Source organism: Bos indicus x Bos taurus, chromosome 2, assembly GCF_003369695.1.
Source record: "Bos indicus x Bos taurus breed Angus x Brahman F1 hybrid chromosome 2, Bos_hybrid_MaternalHap_v2.0, whole genome shotgun sequence".
NCBI lineage: Eukaryota > Metazoa > Chordata > Mammalia > Artiodactyla > Bovidae > Bos > Bos indicus x Bos taurus.
This window is the reverse complement of record NC_040077.1, coordinates 22,185,829-22,206,568: the sequence shown is the minus strand read 5'-3', so window position 1 is coordinate 22,206,568 and position 20,740 is coordinate 22,185,829. Positions and strand designations below refer to the sequence as shown.

At 38.1% G+C, this 20,740-nt stretch overlaps 1 protein-coding gene across 2 annotated transcripts in view; it reads left to right on the top strand.

Moving 5' to 3' along the window:
• Window positions 1-20,484, top strand: part of SCRN3 (secernin 3) — a 36,876-nt gene extending 16,392 nt beyond the window's left edge. The window contains exons 6-8 of one of the 2 annotated variants that reach the window (XM_027557306.1): window positions 4,786-4,948; window positions 5,836-6,016; window positions 15,014-20,484. In XM_027557306.1, the coding sequence (XP_027413107.1) occupies window positions 4,786-4,948; window positions 5,836-6,016; window positions 15,014-15,184 (515 nt within the window). In that variant the 3' untranslated portion in view covers window positions 15,185-20,484. The remainder of the gene's footprint in view (window positions 1-4,785; window positions 4,949-5,835; window positions 6,017-15,013) is intronic. The other variant, XM_027557313.1, reaches the window with a different exon arrangement.
• Window positions 20,485-20,740: the final 256 nt, after the last annotated feature.

The window sequence follows — 20,740 nt, the reverse complement described above, 5'->3', positions numbered from 1 at the left end:
CTGATGTCTTCTAATTGTGATGCTGGTGAAGACTCTTGAGAGTCCCCTAGACAGAAAGGAGATGAAACCAGTCAGTCCTAAAGGAAATCAGTCCTGAATATTCATTGGAAGGACTGATGCTGAGGCTGAAGCTCCAATGTTTTGGCCATCTGATGTGAAGAGCTGACTCATTGGAAAAGACCCTGATGCTGGGAAATATTGAGGGCAGAGGGGAAAGGGACTACAGAGGATGAGATGATTAAATGGACTCAACTCAATGGACATGAGTCTGAGCAAACTCCAGGAGATAGTGAAGGACAGGGAAGCCTGGTGTGCTGCAGTCTATGGGGTTGCAAAGAGTTGGACACAAGTTAGCAACTGAATAACAATGAAACAACAAATCAGTTGGTACTAAAAGAAATACTGAGTTACTCTTCAGGAAAAATGATATTAGAAGCAAGGTGGGTGAGAGTGAATAAAGAGTAAAAGAAACAGTAAATGTGTGGGTAAAACTAAATAAATATTGTCTGAAAGAGGAGAGTGAAAAATTTGGCTTAAAGCTCAACATTCAGAAAACTAAGATCATGGCATCCAGTTCCATCACTTCATGGCAAAATAGATGGGGAAACAGTGGCTGACTTTATTTTTCTGGGCTCCAAAATCACTGCAGATGGTGATTGCAGCCATGAAATTAAAAGACGCTTGCTCCTTGGAAGGAAAGTTATGACCAACCTAGACAGCATATTAAAAAGCAGGGACATTACTTTGCCAACAAAAGTCTGTCTAGTCAAGGCTGTGGTTTTTCCAGTAGTCATGTATGGATGTGAGAGTTGGACTATAAAGAAAGCTGAGTGCCAAAGAATTGATGCTTTTGAACTGTGGTGTTGGAGAAGACTCTTGAGAGTCCCTTGGACTGCAAGGAGATCCAACCAGTCAGTCCTAAAGGAGATCATTCCTGGGTGTTCATTGGAGGGACTGATGTTGAAGCTGAAACTCCAATACTTTGGCCACCTGATGCAGAGAGCTGACTCATTTGGAAAGACCCTGATGCTGGGCAAGATTGAAGGCAGGAGGAGAAGGGGATGACAGAGGATGAGATGGCTGGATGGCATCACCAACACAATGTACATGGGTTTGGGTGGACTCCGGGAGTTGGTGATGGACAGGGAGGCCTGGCGTGCTGTGGTTCATGGGGTCGCAAAGAGTCGGACATGACTGAGTGACTGAACTGAACTGAACTGATAATAATTTTATGACCAATGACCATAGCTGCTGTGTTCAAGTTCTGTTGTGTGTTGACTTTGTATAGTACTAAAGCTACGCTTCCTGAAGGCTGCTCCTGGTCAATGACTGAAAGCATCAGGGAGACTAAGGTAGCCCCATGCCTGGGGTCATTGAACTCTTCTGATGTCTGACTTTGGGTCAAGGACTTCCTGAGAGCCTTGCAAACTTTCCTTAGATGGCATGTTAGTCTAGGTCACTTTCACTCAGTCTTTCTTCCTTCCCTATTAAACCCAGGTTCAGACTTCAGTTGCAGTCTGGATTACTTGTCATTTTCTCTCATAGGCATTTTCCCTCATAAAATCTTTATACATTTACACACTGCTATATTTAAAATGGATAATCAATGAGGACCTACTGTATTGAATAAGGAACTCTGTGCAGTTATGTGGCATCCTGAATAGGAGGGGAGTTTGGAGGAGAATGAATACATGTATATGTATGGCTGAGTTCTTTTGCTGTCTGTTTGAAACTATCACAACATTATTAATCGGCTGTCAGTTCAGTCAGTTCAGTCAGTTCAGTCACTCAGTCGTGTCTGACTCTTTGCAACTGCAGCATGCCAGGCTTCCCTGTCCATCACCAACTCCCGGAGCTTGCTCAAACTCATGTCCATAGAGTTGGTGATGCCATCCAACCATCTCATTTTCTGTCATCCCCTTCTCCTTCTGCCTTCAATCTTTTCCACCATCAGGGTCTTTCCCAGTCAGTTCTTCTCATCAGGTAGCATCAGTCCTTCCAATGAATATTCAGGACTGATATCCTTTAGGATTGACTGGTTTGATCTTCTTGTTGTTCAAGGGACTCTCAAGAGTCTTCAACAATACAGTTCAAAAGCATCAATTCTTTGGTGCTCAGCTTTTTTTATAGTCCAACTCTCACATCCATACATGACTGCTGGAAAAACCATAGCTTTGACTAGACGGACCTTTGTCAGCAAAGTAATGTCTCTGCTTTTTAATATGCTATCTAGGTTTGTCATAGCTTTTCTTCCAAGGAGCAAGCATCTTTTAATTTCATGGCTGCAGTCACCATCTGCAGTGATTTTGGAGCCCCCCAAAATAAAGTCTAGCACTGTTTCCATTGTTTCCCCATCTATTTGCCATGAAGTGATGGGACTGGATGCCATTATCTTTGTTTTTTGAATGTTGAGTTTTAAGCCAGCTTTTTCACTCTCCTCTTTCACTTTCATCAAGAGACTCTTTAGTTCCTCTTTGCTTTCTGCCATAAGGGTGGTGTCATCTGCGTATCTGAGGTTATTGATATTTCTCGTGGCAATCTTGATTCCAGCTTGTGCTTCATCCAGCCCGACATTTCACATGATGTACTCTGCATATAAGTTAAATAAGCAGCTATAGTCCAATATGAAATAAAGTTTAAAAAAAGCCTTTGTATATTTGAAAAAATTTAAATCATCAAGCCAAGTTTGTTGAAGCCAGACTGAAATTCGGTTCTCTCTCTCAAAAGCTTTGTACATAGAATTGGCATCTGCTTTTCCAAGACCCAGATGAATACAGTAGAATTAAATATATGAGAAATAGGACAAAAGATAGGAGGCAGTAATTGGAGTAAAAGTGTTACAAGGTCCTTGTATTAACTAAGTGGTGAAGAACTAATTTAAGACAGACTGTAATATATAAAGTCAAGAGAAAATAAGAAGAAATGTACAAATAAGCTAACATGGTAGAAATAGAATAATAAATACTTGAAAAAATTAAAGAAGGCAAGAAAGGATAAAAGGGGAAAAAGAATAGCTGGCATAAATAGAAAGCTAGTAATAAAATGTCCCATGCAGAATTGTTCTTATATGGTTTTTATCTTTGATGTCATGCTTTTAGAAAGGTCATTTCCACTGTACCAGAAATGGTTATCTACATCTTATAGTTTTATTTTTAAAATTTATAATTCTTCTGGAATTATTCTAAAATAATGTATGAATTAGGATTGCAGCTTCTTTTTTTAAAAAATCACTTCTCAAATGATTACCCAATGATCTTAGCACCACTTGTTTTAAAAATTTTTTGATGGAGTATAGTTATAGTGTGTTAGTTTCAGTCGTACAGCAAAGTGAATCAGTTATATGTATGTATGTGTGTATATACACACGTACTTTTTTTTAAGATTCTTTCCCCATATTGGCCATTATACAGTATTGAGTAGAGTTTTCTGTCAGTACCACTTTTTAAATGAATTATATTTTGTCTACTGATTTGAAGTGCTAACCAATCTTATCAAATATTAAATTCCTAAATAAACCCAAGTGTAAATTAGATTACTGTATTTATCCATAGCCTAGGACAATGCCTGACATTTAATAGGTGTTCAATAAATTTGTTGAATGAATGAGAACTAAAGAGAGAAAGTCCCATTTTTGTCTTTAGAGAATTTGTAATCTAATTGCAGAGGTAGGAACAACACAGACAAAAGATCAGGAATTTATAGTCTAATGGCAGAGACAGACAAAAGGTAGGACCAGTGCAGATGAAAGATAGGAAAATGTTATTTCACTTAAGTTTGGTAGAAGTTTTAATTTGAAGGAGTTTTAATGTGATTCAGGGAGAATAGAGAATCATAAATTTTGGAGACAAGAATCATTATCATGTGAGAAGAAGATATTTTGGCTACTCTTGGAGGACTGCATTGTGGAGGGGTAAGGTTATCCATCCTGTCATGAGAGATCCTAAGCCACATAAACATGTGTAAAATGGAGCAGAGCTGTCTGAAGGCATGCTGGGCTTTTTAAATTTTTTGGCAGAAATGCCTTCCAAATACAGGATTCTGAGGCTCTCTGTAACCATGGACATGTTGTGTTTGGTAAAAAGATAAAATATATATTTTTTCTGTTTTTCTCAAAAAAATCTTAATATACCAAACTTTACCTATGAAAGCAGAAAACAGAATATTTATATTATATTTATCATGCACAATGGACATTTAGATTTTTGAAGTAGTCTGACAAAACTGTGTACATACAAGTTCCACTAGCCAATAATGTCTTTCGCCTCCTTGACTCCCAATCAGGTTTTCATAAAAGAGTATTGATGTCAGACATAGAAATTATTACAGGACAAAATAATTTGTTATTTTCTAAAGAACATCTTTTGTAATATTGGAAACTAAACACAATATTCTCTTAATATTTGGTTCCTAGAATGGATAGACTCAGATGATAATTATTGACGTTGTTAGCTAATTGCTAACTACATACCCCTTAAAAAATTTTGGAAGGGCAATGAGATTGAGTGTATTTTGTATTATTGATTTCTTCTTCTTAAGAGATAACAGATTTATCCTGTTATAATGTTTTGAGATTTTGTTTATTTTATATTAAAAAATATATCTTCCTTGTGACAGCCCAGTGAGTCTTAACAGTTATGATACAAGATTTGCTTATAGTCAGTCTTACTTAATACCTAAACCAGTATCTCATGTTATACATTATCAGTAGAGAAAGCAGTTCATAATTGCAGGATACCAGTTTGCAAATGCATATGTATTTGATGGTCTTAAAATTTATTTCCTTAGGAAACATAACTTTTGAAACAATGGTGGAAATTCTCCGAGATAAACCAAGTGGCATTAATATGGAGGGAGAATTCCTGACCACTGCAAGCATGGTTTCTATTTTACCTCAAGATTCCAAACTTCCTTGCATTCACTTCTTTACAGGGACTCCTGATCCTGAGAGGTAAAGTCACAAATACTATAAACCAGGCAGGGACTGGGGTAGAATCATTAGTCTGGTCATGATTTTGTCAGGCTAAATTTTTGTTGCGCCAATATGACAAAAATTTTCTACTGAATGTTTTATTCAGGTTTTAGTCTGCCATTGCATATTTGTTATATAACTGTTCTCATTCTTATGGGATGAAAATATTTATTGTTTCTGGTACACAGTTATTCCTATCCCCTCTTTCCCCAAATATATTTAAAATTGTCAAGAAAAGAAAGTAGATAGGTTTTCTTATGCAGATTTCCATATTAAATATTAGATGATCAGTAAAATGGTTTAATAATCTAGAAAATACATGTAAAACTTAAAATATCAATAGTTTAAGCTTTATCAAGGAGGATTATACAGGCTATCTTGATTTAAATTGTTGGTATCTCTCATAAAACATAATGCACATTACATTTAGAAATGATCTTATGTTTGCTCTTATCTTTCATCTTACTAAAGATATCATCAAGCAAATGGAAGGAAACTTGTGAACCCTTTATTAATACTTCTGTTTATTTTCATCCCATATCCTAATCCTCAATATTTTGCACTGAGGATTGTTCTTACCCTCCAACTGTGGAGTTTGCATAAAAAATGAACCATAATTTAACTTGACACTGTTTATATGCCAGGCCCTTTGTTAGGTTCATGGGAATTCAAGGCTAAATAAAGCATGTCCCTTGCCCCAAAAGAAGATCCTAGTATACCAAGGAAGATAGGCACAGGCAAAACTAGTATGACAGGAACAATCAGTATGTTATAAATGAGTAGAAACTGGAGGGAATCATAGAAGATTTAGAATAATGCTGAATATTTTTATATCACACATACCAACTTAATACGTTTTCTTCTAGATCTGTTTTTAAGCCTTTCATATTTGTGCCGAATATTTCACAACTGTTGAACACCAGTTCACCTACATTTGAACTTGAAGATTCAGTTGGAAAGAAGCTACAATTTAACAGTAAGCCTGACAGAAGACATCCACTCTACCAAAAACATCAACAGGCCTTGGAAATACTAGATAATAAGACGGTATGATTAGATTATCTTTTCTGTTTATCATGAAGAATAACTTAAAGTATGATTCAATTCATATTTTGAGCTTTGGAATGTCAGCCTTCTTTTCTTTATATAAAAATAGGTCTAAAAATAGTTTGGATGGCTGGACTATAATAGAGCTGTATTATTTCTGTATGTGTGCTCAGTCGCTCAGTCATGACCAAGTCTTTTTGACCTCGTGGACAGTAGCCCACCAGGCTCCTCTCTCCATGGAATTTTCCAGGCAAGGATACTGGAGAGGGTTGCCATTTCCCCCTCCATGGGATCTTTCGAACCAAGGATCGAACTCACGTCTCCTGTGTCTCCTGCACTGGCAGGTCAATTCTCTACCACGGAGCCACCTGGGAAGCCCTTATATTATTTTTGACCTTTGGTTAAAAATAATGGTTAAGTATGTAGTTTGAATTTTTTACAGCAATTTATTATATTAAGCATAATAACAATCTGTTCAGTTCAGTCGCTCAGTCGTGTCCGACTCTTTGCGACCCCATCAATCGCAGCACACCAGGCCTCCCTGTCCATCACCAGCTCCCGGAGTTCACCCAGACTCACGTCCATCAAGTCAGTGATGCCATCCAGCCATCTCATCCTCTGTCGTCCCCTTCTCCTCCTGCCCCCAGTCCCTCCCAGCATCAGAGTCTTTTCCAATGAGTCAACTCTTCGCATGAGGTGGCCAAAGTACTGGAGTTTCAGCTTTAGCATCATTCCTTCCAAAGAAATCCCAGGGCTGATCTCCTTCAGAATGGACTGCTTGGATCTCCTTGCAGTCCAATGGACTCTCAAAAGAGTCTTCTCCAACACTACAGTTCAAAAGCATCAGTTCTTCGGCGCTCAGCCTTCTTCACTGTCCAACTCTCACATCCATACGTGACCACAGGAAAAACCATAGCCTTGACTAGATGAACCTTTGTTGGCAAAGTAATGTCTCAGCTTTTGAATATGCTATCTAGGTTGGTCATAACTTTCCTTCCTTTTAATTTCATGGCTGCAGTCACCATCTGCAGTGATTTTGGAGCCCAAAAAAATAAAGTCTGACACTGTTTCTACTCTTTCCCCATCTATTTCCCATGAAGTGGTGGGACCAGATGCCATGATCTTCATTTTCTGAATGTTGAGCTTTAAGCCAACTTTTTCACTCTCCACTTTCACTTTCATCAAGAGGCTTTTTGAGTTCCTCTTCACTTTCTGCCATAAGGGTGGTGTCATCTGCATATCTGAGGTTATTGATATTTCTCCCGGCAATCTTGATTCCAGCTTGTGTTTCTTCCAGTCCAGAGTTTCTCATGATGTACTCTGCATATAAGTTAAATAAGCAGGGTGACAATATACAGCCTTGACATACTCCTTTTCCTATTTGGAACCAGTCTGTTGTTCCATGTCCAATTCTAACTGTTGCTTCCTGACCTGCATACAGATTTCTCAAGAGGCAGGTCAGGTGGTCTGGTATTCCCATCTCTTTCAGAATTTTCCACAGTTTATTGTGATCCACACAGTCAAAGGCTTTGGCATAGTCAATAAAGCAGAAATAGATGTTTTTCTGGAACTCTCTTGCTTTTTCCATGATCCAGTGGATGTTGGTAATAATAGCTAAGATTTATTGAACACTTATACACCAAACACCATGCTACTGTTACATGGGGTATTTCATTTAATCTTCACAACCACTTTATCAGGTGAAAAGAAAGTGAAGTCGCTTAGTCATGTCCAACTCTTTGGGACCCCATGAATTGTAGCCTACCAGGCTCCTCGGTCCCTGGGATTTTCCAGGCAAGAATACTGGAGTGGGTTGCCATTTCCTTCTCCAGGGGATCTTTCCGACCCAGGGATCAAACCCAGGTCTCCCACATTGTAGGCAGACGCTTTACCATCTGAGCTACCAGGGAAGCCCGATATTAATACCCCCATTGTTGTTGCTGTTGTTGTTGAGTTGCCATGTCTTGTCCGACCCTTCGCGACCCCATGGACTGCAGCACACCAGGCTTCCTGTCCCTCACCAACACCTGCAGTTTGCCCAAGTTTATGTCTGTTGCATCAGTGATGCCATCCAACCATCTCATCCTCTGTCACCCTCTTCTTCTGCCTTCAGTCTTTCCCAGCATCAGGGTCTTTTCCCATCAGTTGGCTGTTTGCATCAGGTGGCCAAAGTATTGGAACTTCAGCTTCAGCATTAGTCCTTCCAATGAGTATTCAAGGTTGATTTCCTTTAAGATTGACTGGTTTAATTTCTTGTTGTCCAAGGGATTCTCAAAAGTCTTCTACAAGACCACAGTTCGATAGCATCAGTTCTTCAGCACTCTGCCTTCTTTATGGTCCAGCTCTCACAGCCACACGTGACTACGGGAAAGACCATAGCCTTGACTATACAGACCTTTGTTGACAAAGTATTGTCTTTGCTTTTTAATACACTGTCTAGGTTGTCATAGCTTTCCTGCCAAGAAGCAATCGTCTTCTAGTTTCCTGGCTGCACTCACCATCCGCAGTGATTTTAAAGCCCAGGAAGAGGCAATCTCTCCCTGCTTCCCTTTTTCTCCATCTATGAAGTGATGGGGCCAGATACCATGATCATAGTTTCTTTAATATTTAGTTTTAAGTCAGCATTTTCACTCTTCTCCTTCACCCTTATTCTCTTCACTTTCTGCCATTAGTGTGGTATCATCTACATATCTGAGGTTGTTGGTATTTCTCCTGGCAATCTTGATTCCACTTGTAACTCATCCAGAATGGCATTTCTCATGATGTGCTCTTCGTGTAAGTTAAATAAACAGGGTGACAATGAACAGTCTTGTACTCCTTTCTCAATCCTGAACCAGTTAGTTGTTCCATACAAGGTTCTAATTGTTGCTTCTTGACTGGCATACAGGTTTCTCAGTAGACAGGTACGATGGTCTGGTATTCTATCTCTAAGAGTTTTCCACAATTTGTTATGATCCACACAGTCAAAGGCTTTAACATAGTCAATGAAACAGAGGTAGATGTTTTTCTGGAATTCCCTTGCTTTCTCTATAATCCAGCAAATGTTGGCAATTTGATCTCTGATTCCTCTGCCTTTTCTAAACCCAGCTTGCACATCTGGAAGCTCTTGGTTCACATAATGCTGAAGCCTAACATGCAGGAGTTTGAACATAACCTTAGTAGCATAGGAGATGGTGGTTTGAACATTCTTTAGTACTGCCCTTCCTTGGGACTTGGATGAGGATTGACCTTTTCCAGTCCTGTGGCCATGGCTGGGTATTCCAAATTTGCTGACATATTGAGTGAGAGTTGGACTATAAAGAAAGCTGAGCACCAAAGAATTGATGCTTTTGAACTGTGGTGTTAGAGAAGACTCTTGAGAGTCCCTTGGACAGCAAAGAGATCCAACCAGTCCATCCTAAAGGAAATCAATCCTGAATATTCCTTGGAAAGACTGATGCTGAAGCTGAAACTCCAATACTTTGGCCACCCGATGTGAAGAGCTGACTCATTTGCAAAGACCCTGATGCTGAGAAAGATTGAAGGCAGGAGGAGAAGGGGACGACAGAGGATGAGATGGTTGGATGGCATCACCAAGTCAATGGACATGAGTTTGAGTAAACTCTGGGAGCTGGTTTTGGACAGCGAGGCCTGGCGTGCTGCAGTCCATGGGGTCACAAAGAGTTGGACATAACAGAGCAACTGAACTGACTGACTGATTAAGTGTAGCATTTTGATAGCATTATTTTTTAGGATTTTAAATAGCTCTGCTGGAATTCCATCACCTCCACTAGCTTTATTGACAGCAGTGCTTCCTAAGGCCCACTTAACTTCACACTCCAGAATGTCTGGCTCTGGGTGAGTGACCACACCATCGTGGTTATCCGGGTCATTAAGATCTTTTTTTGTACAGTTCTTCTGTGTATTCCTTCCATCTCTTCTTGGTCTCTTCTGCTTCTATTAGGTCTTTACTGTTTCTGTCCTTTATTGTGCCCATCTTTGGATGAAATGTTCCTTTGATATTCCAGTTTTCTTGAAGAGATAGCTAGTCTTTCCCCTTCTGTTGTTTTCCTCTGTCTCTTTGCACTGTTCATTCAAGAAGGCCTTCTTGTCTCTCCTTGCTCTTCTCAGGTATTCTGCATTCAGTTGGCTGTATCTTTCCCTTTCTCCCTTTCCTTTCACTTCTCTTCTTAACTCGGCTATTTGTAAAACCTCCTCAGACAACCATTTTGCCTTCTTGCTTTTCTTTTTTTTTGGGATGGTTTTGTTTACTGTTTCCTGTACAATATTATGGACTCTGTCCATAGTTCTTCAGGCACTTTATTTACTAGATTTAATCCCTTGAATCTATTTTTCATCTCCACTGTATATTCATAGGGGATTTAAGTCATACATGGCTGGCCTAGTGGTTTTCCCCACTTTCTTTAGTTTAAGCCTGAATTTTGCCAAGAGAAGCTGAAGATCTCAGCCACAATCAGCTCCAGGTCTTGTTTTTGCTGACTGTATACAGCTTCTCCATCTTCGGCTACAAAGAATGTAGTCAGTCTGATTTTGGTATTGACATTTGGTGATGTCCATGTGTAAAGTTGTTATCTTAGGTTGTTGAAAAAGGGTATTTGCTATGACCAGTGTATACTCTTGGCAGAATTCTGTTAGGCTTTGCCTTTGTTTTGTACACCAAGGCCAAACTTGTCTGTTACTCCAGGTATCTCTTGACTTCCTACGTTTGAATTCCAATCCCGTATGATGAATAGGACATCTTTTTTTGGTGTTAGTTCTAGGAGGTCTTCTAGGTCTTTATAGAACTGATCAACTTCAGCTTCTTCAGCATCAGTGGCTGGGACATAGACTTGAATTATGTTGAATAGTTTGCCTTGGAAATGAACAGAGATCTTTCTGCTTTTTTCAAGGTTGCAGCTAAGTACTGCATTTCAGACTCTTGTTGATTATGAGGGCTACTCCATTTCTTCTATGGGATTCTTGCCCCGGCAGTAGATATAATGGTCATGTGAATTAAGTTCACTCATTTCTGTCCATTTTTGTTCACTGATTCATAATAAATCTGAAACTTGGAGAGTTTAAGTAGCTTGCTTAGTGTATCTCACACCAAAAATTATAAGACTACTGGAGGGGAGTTAACTTGGTCTCTCAAATAATGTTCTTGATCATGTACCCTCAGATTAATTTTAACTGAAAGTGACTTGACACTCCATAGACTTAAAATAATTATAATGAGTTGAGTTTTTTACAAAATGATAAATGCTTATATAACACTTTTAAACATAAGTATTATAAAAGATTAAATATATCACACAAAATATCATCTCCAAAAATAAGTAGATACTTTGAGGGGGAGATAGATAGATGGGGAGACAATTCTATAATATCCATATGTCTTCAGCCTTCCTGCCCTCTTCCTTCTCTGCTCCAGAGATTAAAAAAATAGATTAGAAGGAAATGGAAGGGTTACCTAAAGGCTTCTCATAAAACTATCAACTGATTCCTTGCAATGAAGGAAAAAATTGGTCATCTTATATCTTTTCTCACTTGCTTTTACTAGCTTCTGATTTTTATTGTCTATAATTACTTTTACTTTGTCAAGGTATATATATATTTACATTCTTTCTACATTAAATGCATTAAATGCATTTTCCTCCTAGGTAATTATTTTTTTTTTCCTTTTTCTGTAGTATGTTTATATAGTGGTCATGCTTTTCTGTCTGCTCTCCCCTCCCCCCAACTTATGCTTAAAGCAGAGAGCTTTGTCCAGATCCTCTATTTGTTATATGTTCTTGACACTACCCTGGAGGAGGACATGGCAACCCACTCCAGTATTCTTGCCTGGAGAATCTCTTGGACAGAGAAGCCTGGCAGGCTACCATCCATAGGGTTACAAAGAGTCGTACATGATTGAAGCGACTTAGCATGCACGCACACTTGACACTACTTCTGCTTTTTCTGAGACCAATTTGTTTGACCTCTGACCTACAGTGTAAACACTTTCTTTGTAGCCAAGTGGTATGGAGTGAGAGGCAAGTGTTTTGTTCCAGGAGCCTATTAAGTGCACTGACTCAGGCCCAGTTCCCTGGGTCAGAAGTGTCATTCCCTCCATGGGCTTGGCTCATCCTGACTGAGCACAGCGCTGTGAAAAATGATGAACCCTCTGGTTCTTCTTGCCTTTGCTTAAGTTTCTCAGTGATATGTTTCATGAACGTCTGTTCTGGAGGGATTATCCTTCACTCCTCCCTGAGCAGCCTCTGCACTGTTCTAATTTCTCATGATAGTTCTCAAGAGTTGTCAGTGCCCTTTTCCCCTTAAATACTGCTTGTGGGAGTGAGGTTTTTTTCTTTTTCTGTTTTGGGAGTGAGTTTTGTAGAATTACTACTAAATGCCCATTAAACTAAATAAAATTGCTTTTTGACATTTCTGCAAGTAACATTGAAATAAAATTTAAAAGAAGTTACTATTTTAGAGTTTACTTCAGTTCAGTTCAGTTCAGTTCAGTCGCTCAGTCATGTCCGACTCTTTGCAACCCCATGAATCGCAGCACGCCAGGCCTCCTTGTCTGTCCATCACCAACTCCCGGAGTTCACCCAAACTCATGTGCATCGAGTCAGTGATGCAACTCATCATCTGTCGTTCCCTTCTCCTCCTGCCCCCAATCCCTCCTAGCATCAGGGTCTTTTCCAATGAGTCAACTCTTCGCATGAGGTGGCCAAAGTATTGGAGTTTCAGCCTCAGCATAAGTCCTTCCAGTGAACACCCAGGACTGATCTCCTTTAGAATGGACTGGTTGGATCTCCTTGCAGTCCAAGGGACTCTTGAGAGTCTTCTCCAGCACCACAGTTCAAAAGCATCAATTCTTTGGCACTCAGCTTTCTTCACAGTCCAACTCTCACATCCATACATGACCACAGGAAAAACCATAGCCTTGACTAGATGAACCTTTGTTGGCAAATTAATATCTCTGTTTTTGGATATGCTATCTAGGTTGGTCATAACTTTCCTTCCAAGGAGTAAGCGTCTTTTAATTTCATGGCTGAAATCACCATCTGCAGTGATTTTGGAGCCCAAAAAATAAAGTCTGATACTGTTTCCACTGTTTCCCCATCTATTTCCCATGAAGTGATGGGACTAGATGCCATGATCTTAGTTTTATGAATGTTGAGCTTTAAGCCAACGTTTTCACTCTCTTTCACTTTCATCAAGAGACTTTTTAGTTCCTCTTTACTTTCTGCCATAAGGGTGGTGTCATCTGCATGTCTGAGGTTATTGATATTTCTCCCTGCAATCTTGATTCCAGCTTGTGCTTCTTCCAGCCCAGCATTTCTCATGATGTACTTTGCATATAAGTTAAATAAGCAGGGTGACAATATACAGCCTTGAAGTATTCCTTTTCCTATTTGGAACCAGTCTGTTGTTCCATGTCCAGTTCTAACTGTTGCTTCCGGACCTGCTTATAGGTTTCTCAAGAGGCAGGTCAGGTGGTCTGGTATTCCCATCTCTTTCAGAATTTCCCACAGTTTATTATGATCCACACAGTCAAAGGCTTTGGCATAGTCAATAAAGCAGAAATAGATGTTTTTCTGGAACTCTTTGCTTTTTTGATGATCCAGTGGATGTTGGTAATTTGACCTCTGATTCCTCTGCCTTTTCTAAAACCAGCTGGTATTAAATATTGATTGACAACAAAGTAGTGGAAATACAGTAGAATTTGAGGGAAGAATTGTCAAAGAGTTTGGTTTTAGTCCTGGCTGTGTAAATAACTACTTTTGTGTTTTAGGGAGAGTCAGTTCTACTGGTAGTTTGTTACCATTTCTTGATTACTAATGAAGTTGAAAATCTCATATGTTTATTGGCCTTTGGTATTTCTTCTTAAATGATTTGCCTGTTATATTCCTTAGCCCGTTTTTCAAGTGATTCTTGATTGTTTAGCCCTTTGCCCCAAAGAGGCAAAAAATATGTGAATAACTTTGTTAGGTAGCAAATGTTTAATCTCATTTTATTTAACTTTTTTGTCAGACAAAAGTTTAAAATTTAGTAAAGTATATTTGTTACTGTAAGACATTTTGATTTCATGCTTCAGAAGGCCTGCCTCACCTCAAAATAAATATAACCTCTGCATTTTCTTCTAGTATGTATGTGTATATTTGGAAAAAATAGTTCTTTATATGGAATTTATTTTTGCAGGTGTTATGAAGTAGGGCTCTAACTTTTTCAAAGAGGTGACCAAATTGTTCTAATACCATTTATAAACAAAATACATTTTTTGTTCAGATATGGAATGCAGAGTTTCTTGAGGGGAAAAAATTTGCATACAATTTCATATTGAAGTACAGCTCAAAGTTAAGAATCATGATGGAGTTCTGCTCCATAATGGTTCAAATTTTCAAAATTATACTCACTTTTTATAATTCTCTACCAGTACCTACCCTCTAACTGATGGTAATTCATTAATAACTTGAAATTGCTCCTTTCAATAAGAATCCTGACTTTTTTAACCCCCTGTTGAAACAAGGAATCATGAGAAAATCTCTTTTCTTTTAGTTGTTCTTTCCCTTGAATGTTACTATTCTATTCCCCTGTTTAATCTGATAATGCTGGTCTTAAAAATAGAAGATCCAAATTCACAAAAATAGCTCAGCCAGTTTTCATCAGTCTTCCCTATTCACAATTAATATAAAAATTTCAATTGACCTGTTATTTGTCTTTTATGTTTCTTGCTTATGGACTAATACTACATATTTGTTATTGTCTTTTCTACTAAGAATAACTAATAGTTTGTGGTTAATAGATTAACTCAAACTAGAACAATGATTTTTCCCAAAGAATTTCATTCTTTCTTTGTCTAAAGAATAGAAGGGGAACTGAACCAGAAATTGAAACCAGAATGAACAAACCTTGTCTGTAGAGGTGATTTGGAATTTGGTTAGACTCGTGTGTGTGTGTGTGTGTGTGTGCATTCACATGCACATATGTGTCTGTGTATTTACTAATTTTTATTTTTCAATTGTTCAGGAAAAAGCCAAAACAATGTTGGACAACATGAGAAAACTGGAGAAAGAACTGTTCAAAGAGATGGAATCAGTCCTTCAAAACAAGCATCTTCAAGTGGATAAAATTGTTAATCTTCTTCATCAGTGTACAGAAGATGAAATTAGAATTTATAAGTCAAATGTTAGTTCTTAGTGATCACATAAATGGTCAGCAATCATCCTCAAAGTTAGAATCCATTACTTTGGTAAATAATATAAACTTAGTTTGAGCAGATCTGACTATTCTTTAATAGCATTCAAGTGATAGCATGGCTATTAAAACTACATATAGCTTTGATGAAATACTGAGAAAGGAAATAAGATTGGAATTGGACATATAGATCATGGATAGTCAGGTGTTGCTTCAGGTATTGATGTATACATTTTGTTAGCCATGATATCTTAAAAAAATCACAATAATGAAATGTCCAATTCTGCATAAAGCATGAAACATTAAAATAATGTATGCATTTATTAGTTACAGTAAGAAAGCAAATTTTTCTTTTTAGTGGAAAATATTGTCTCAACTAATAAATTTTTTGTGCTTTAGGCAAGTATTAGCCAGCTCTAGCAAAATTTTCTAGATTTACACATTGTTTTATTAGTGTTTTAATTATGCAAATTTTTTATTAAACTCAAACATGCTCTTTGTCAAGACTTAGCTGACCAGTGAGCTTTTTAGCTCTAATTATCTAGCATTCTCTCACCCATGCTCCTTACTTAGAGCTTTTCTGGGAGATCAGGACATGAAATAAGCCAAGACCCTAGGAGATACTGTTTTGGTGTCTCAAATCTCACATCTTTTACTTCTGTTCATTCAAGGAAAACAGGAACAGGAATGGGATCAGTTCAGTTCAATTCAGTTGCTCAGTCGTGTCTGACTCTTTGCAACCCCATGAACCACAGCACACCAGGCCTCCCTGTCTATCACCAACTCCCGGAGTTTACCCAAACTCATGTCCATTGAGTCAGTGATGCCATCTAACAATCTCATCCTCTGTCGTCCCCTTCTCCTCCTGCCTTCAATCTTTCCCAACATCAGGGTCTTTGCAAATGAGTCAGCTCTTTGCATCAGGTGGCCAAAATAGTGGAGTTTCAGCTTTAACATCAGTTCTTCCAATGAACACCCAGGACCAATTTCCCTTAGGATGGACTGGTTGGATCTCCTTGCAGTCCAAGGGACTCTCAAAAGTCTTCTCTAACACCACAGTTCAAAAGCATCAGTTCTTCTACATTCAGCCCTCCTTCTAGTCCAACTCTCACATCCATACATGACCACTGGAAAAACCATAGCCTTGACTAGACGGACCTTTGTTGACAAAGTAATGTCTTTGCTTTTGAATATGCTGTCTAGGTTGGTCATAACTTTCCTTCCAAAGAGTGGGATAGTGGTGATGAAATAGAAATATTAACATATTATAAACATTAAAATGCTATAATGTATAATGTGTTATGAGCATTATATATGAGTAATAGTATTTGTCCCCAAATTATAAAACTTTGTTAAAGTTACACAGAGATTACCAAGAAAGACTCAAAGTTGCAAATATAAACAAAAGAAAAATCCAACTCAAAATGACATGGTATTTATTGGTTTCTAGAAATTTCTATGTTAGGTATTTGATTATACTGTCATATTTATTGATCACTAGCTCAGATGTAGAGAATCTGCCTGCAGTGTGGGAGACCTGGGTTCAATCCCTGGGTTGGGAGGATCCCCTGGAGAAGGGAGTGAAGGGCTACCCACTCCAGTATTCTTGCCTTGAGTATTCCATGAACAGATGAGCCTGGGGGTCTACAGTCCATAGGGTTGCAAAGAGTCGGATATGAATGAAGCAACTTAGCATGCACACACATCATTGCAATTAGGATTGTTAGTAAAATACTGTGTTACTATTATTGCTAAAGAGTGCTCAGAAATTTTTTAAAATTTTCTCTTAAAAATCATCTGAGAGCTTTTGTCTAACATAGGACTTCCATTACAAAAGAAAACTTTATCAAGTACTCAGTTAATTCTGGTTTGTCTTACATATAATTCAGGGATAGGTTCTTAAGTCATGAAGCACGTTAGCCAACCTCATGTGCCCCCTCTCTCTTTTTTAATATGTGAGGAAACGAAGGGTAAGCAGTGCAGTGGTTTATTGCGGCACAGAAATGTGAGTCTTATTTCTCTCTCTAGGGCCTGCATGTTTTCACTTTCTCCTTTGATACCATGCTAGACCAAACTAGCACCAGGCTCTTACCTGGACCACTGCAGTTAAGTTCTTCTACACCCATTTGTGCTCTTTATCTTCAGCCACGTGGGTCACTGCAGCCAAAATGACCTATTAAAATTTTAAATCTGGTCATGAATTTCCCTCCGAATTAAAAAAAATAGATTATTTTTAGAGCAGTTTTAGGTTTAAAGCAAAAGTAAGCAGAAGGTACAGAGTTGTCATGTACCCCTGTTCCTCTACCCTCCCTCTACCATCAACATGTCACACCAGAGTGCTACGTTTGTTATGCTTGATGAACCTACATTGACACATCATTATCACCCCAAATCCAGAGTTTACATTAGGGTTCACTCATTGTACACATGTACACATGTATAGTGACATGTATCTACAATTACAGTATCATACAGAACAGTTTCATCGCTCTGTCCTGTGCGTTCCACCTATTCATCCGTCCCTTCCCCTAACCCCTGACAGCCACTCGTTTTTCATTGTCTTTACAGTTTTGGCTTTTCCAGAGTATTATATAAGTGAAATTCTACAGTATATAGCCTTTGCAGATTGTCCCTATATCTTGGTAATATAAGTTTCCTCTATGTCTTTTCATGGCTTGATAGCTCATTTCTTTTTAGTGAGGAATAATATTCCATTGTCTGGTTATCCTGGTTGCTGACATCCACTACTGAAGGGCATCTTGGTTGCTTCTATGTTTTGGCAATTATAAATAGAGCTGCTGTAAACATGTGTGTGCAGGTTTTTGTGTAGACATGTTTTCAGCTCATTTGAGTATGTACTCAGGAACATGAGTGTTGGATATCATGCTAAGAGTATGTTTAATTTTATAAGAAACTGCCAAACTGTCTTCTAAAGTGACTACTATCACTTTGCTTTCCTACCGGCAATGAATAAGAGTTCCTATTGTTCCACATCCTTGCCAACATTTGATGTTGTCAGTGTTCTGGATTTGGGCCATACTAATAGGTATGTCAGTTCACTTCAGTTGCTCAGTCGTGTCCGACTCTTTGCGACCCCATGAATCACAGCACGCCCATCACCAACTCCCGGAGTTCGCTCAGACTCACGTCCATCGAGTCGGTGATGCCATCCAGCCATCTCATCCTCTGTCGTCCCCTTCTCTTCCTGCCCCCAATCCCTCCCAGATCAGGGTCTTTTCCAATGAGTCAACTCTTCGCATGACGTGGCCAAAGTACTAGAGTTTCAGCTTTAGCATCATTCCTTCCAAAGAAATCCCAGGGCTGATCTCCTTCAGAATGGACTGCTTGGATCTCTTTGCAGTCCAAGGGACTCTCAAGAGTGTTCTCCAACACCACAGTTCAAAAGCATCAATTCTTTGGCGCTCAGCCTTCTTCACAGTCCAACTCTCACATCCATACATGACCACAGGAAAAACCATAGCCTTGACTAGACGGACCTTTGTTGGCAAAGTAATGTCTTTGCTTTTGAATATGCTATCTAGGTTGGTCATAACTTTGCTTCCAAGGAGTAAGTGTCTTTTAATTTCATGGCTGCAATCACCATCTGCATAGTAGTATCTCATTGTTTTAATTTGTATTTCCCTAATGACATATGATGCAAAGCACCTTTTAATATGCTTATTTGCCATCTCTGTATCTTCTTTGGTGAGATATCTGTTCAGATCTTCTGCTCATTTTTAGAAATTAAGCTGTTAATTTTCTTACTGAATCTAAAACTCTTTTAAAACAGTCACTGAGACAAGTCCCAATCCTTACCAACTATCAACAAGATTCTGCTCCCGTCTATCTTATTTATGCGTTTGTCATGGGTTTTTTTTTTAAGTTTCTATTCTGCTCTTTCAGTTCCTTGAATGTGCCCAGTCCCCTCATCATGACTACACCCTCTGCCTGCATCATTCATTTCATGTGCTCTTTAATAGAGAGTTCTGCTGAAGCATGACTTCCTTAGGGAAGTTTCCCCACACAAGGTTGGGTCTCTTGATACACACTTTCAGAGCCACATGAGAGCCTGATCACAAGTGTAATTAAATGTTTAACACCTCTCTCTCTCACAATTTTCCGCCACTGTTGTGTACTTAGTATTCAACATTATGTCTGGCACAAGGTAGATGCTCAATAAACATGTTAAATTAACATTTGAGGACTGATGGAAAAAATTTACACAGTCCTCTTTTCTGCTTGTAAAGTTGAGAATGTTAGCTAGACAATCCAGCTGTATAACTTGGAAGATAAGATAGCCTTTTATTAAGGTTGAGGTCAATCTGTTCCCTTTTTTCATAATCAAAATGGGAATAATAACTCCCCAAATAAAGACAAGAATTATTACATTAATGTTTATAAAATAGCCAATTAATTTATAAAACATTTTGGGAGACTTTATAAATCTGAAATGGTATTTGGGCTTTGGTCCTTGAGTGGGTAATTAATGCCTTGTGGTATATTTTAGAAAATTTAAGGTTTTCTTAAATTTCACGGGTTTCTTAAGAGTAAAAAATATAGTAGCTCAAATTAAGTGCTTTTTTGGTCAGTCCTTATGTGGTTTATTATTTACCATTACATAATAAACCAAGGGAATAATCTAATAAATGAGTATTTTAGAGAAAGCGAGTTCGATCTTTGATGAAAACATCAATTTATATATTAATTTTTAATGAAAATATTTACCATAGAAATAATTATGCCACCTAGAATTTTGGAAATCTAGTTCCTATTTGTAATTTTGCTCTAAAACAGGTTTTGCAGAGTGAATGTTTTCTCTTTTAGGCTTTTATCATAATAATTGGAGAAATTTATTATCCTGTCTTTTCCTGAAAAACGGTGATATTTCTGATCTTGTTTCCAACCATAACTCAATCACCTGACCATCTAGTTTAGTGATCCAAATTAATTTAATATTATACATGATATGAGGTATGATGGGGCAAAACTAAGCTGTATTCTGCTGCATAGCAAATGTGACATAATACTTTTACATTATTTTTGTGTTTTTAGTAGTTTACTGATCATTAATTATTATTCTTAAAATGACAAGCTCATTTAACCTTATTCTAAAAAATACTGAAATTTAAACACAAGTTAGGCATGGAATTACACATTGATAACAGAAAAGAACAACTGATCATGCTGAAGATTAGTATAAAAGTGGCAGCTTTTAATCAAAATTGTATTGGATAAGTTTTCCAGCTGTGACCCTACATATTAAAAATTATGAAAAAAATAAATATGTGAGGACTTTAATGTCATACTGACTCATGAATAAAAGGTGCTTATTGAGTGCATCCTTGGGCAAGGTCCTGTGCACAGGTCCCATTGGGTCATGAAGGATAGTCAGCCTCAAGAGATCCGCTTAAGGAAACATTGAGAATCTATAGAAAAGACCTCTCTGACGGCTTCTGCATTATTTGGATTACTCAAAGAAAAGACACTGGCAAAGCAAGTTAAAATAGGTATTTTATTGAGAAACTTGCTGTCAGTGAGCAAGTAAAAGTTACAAATATT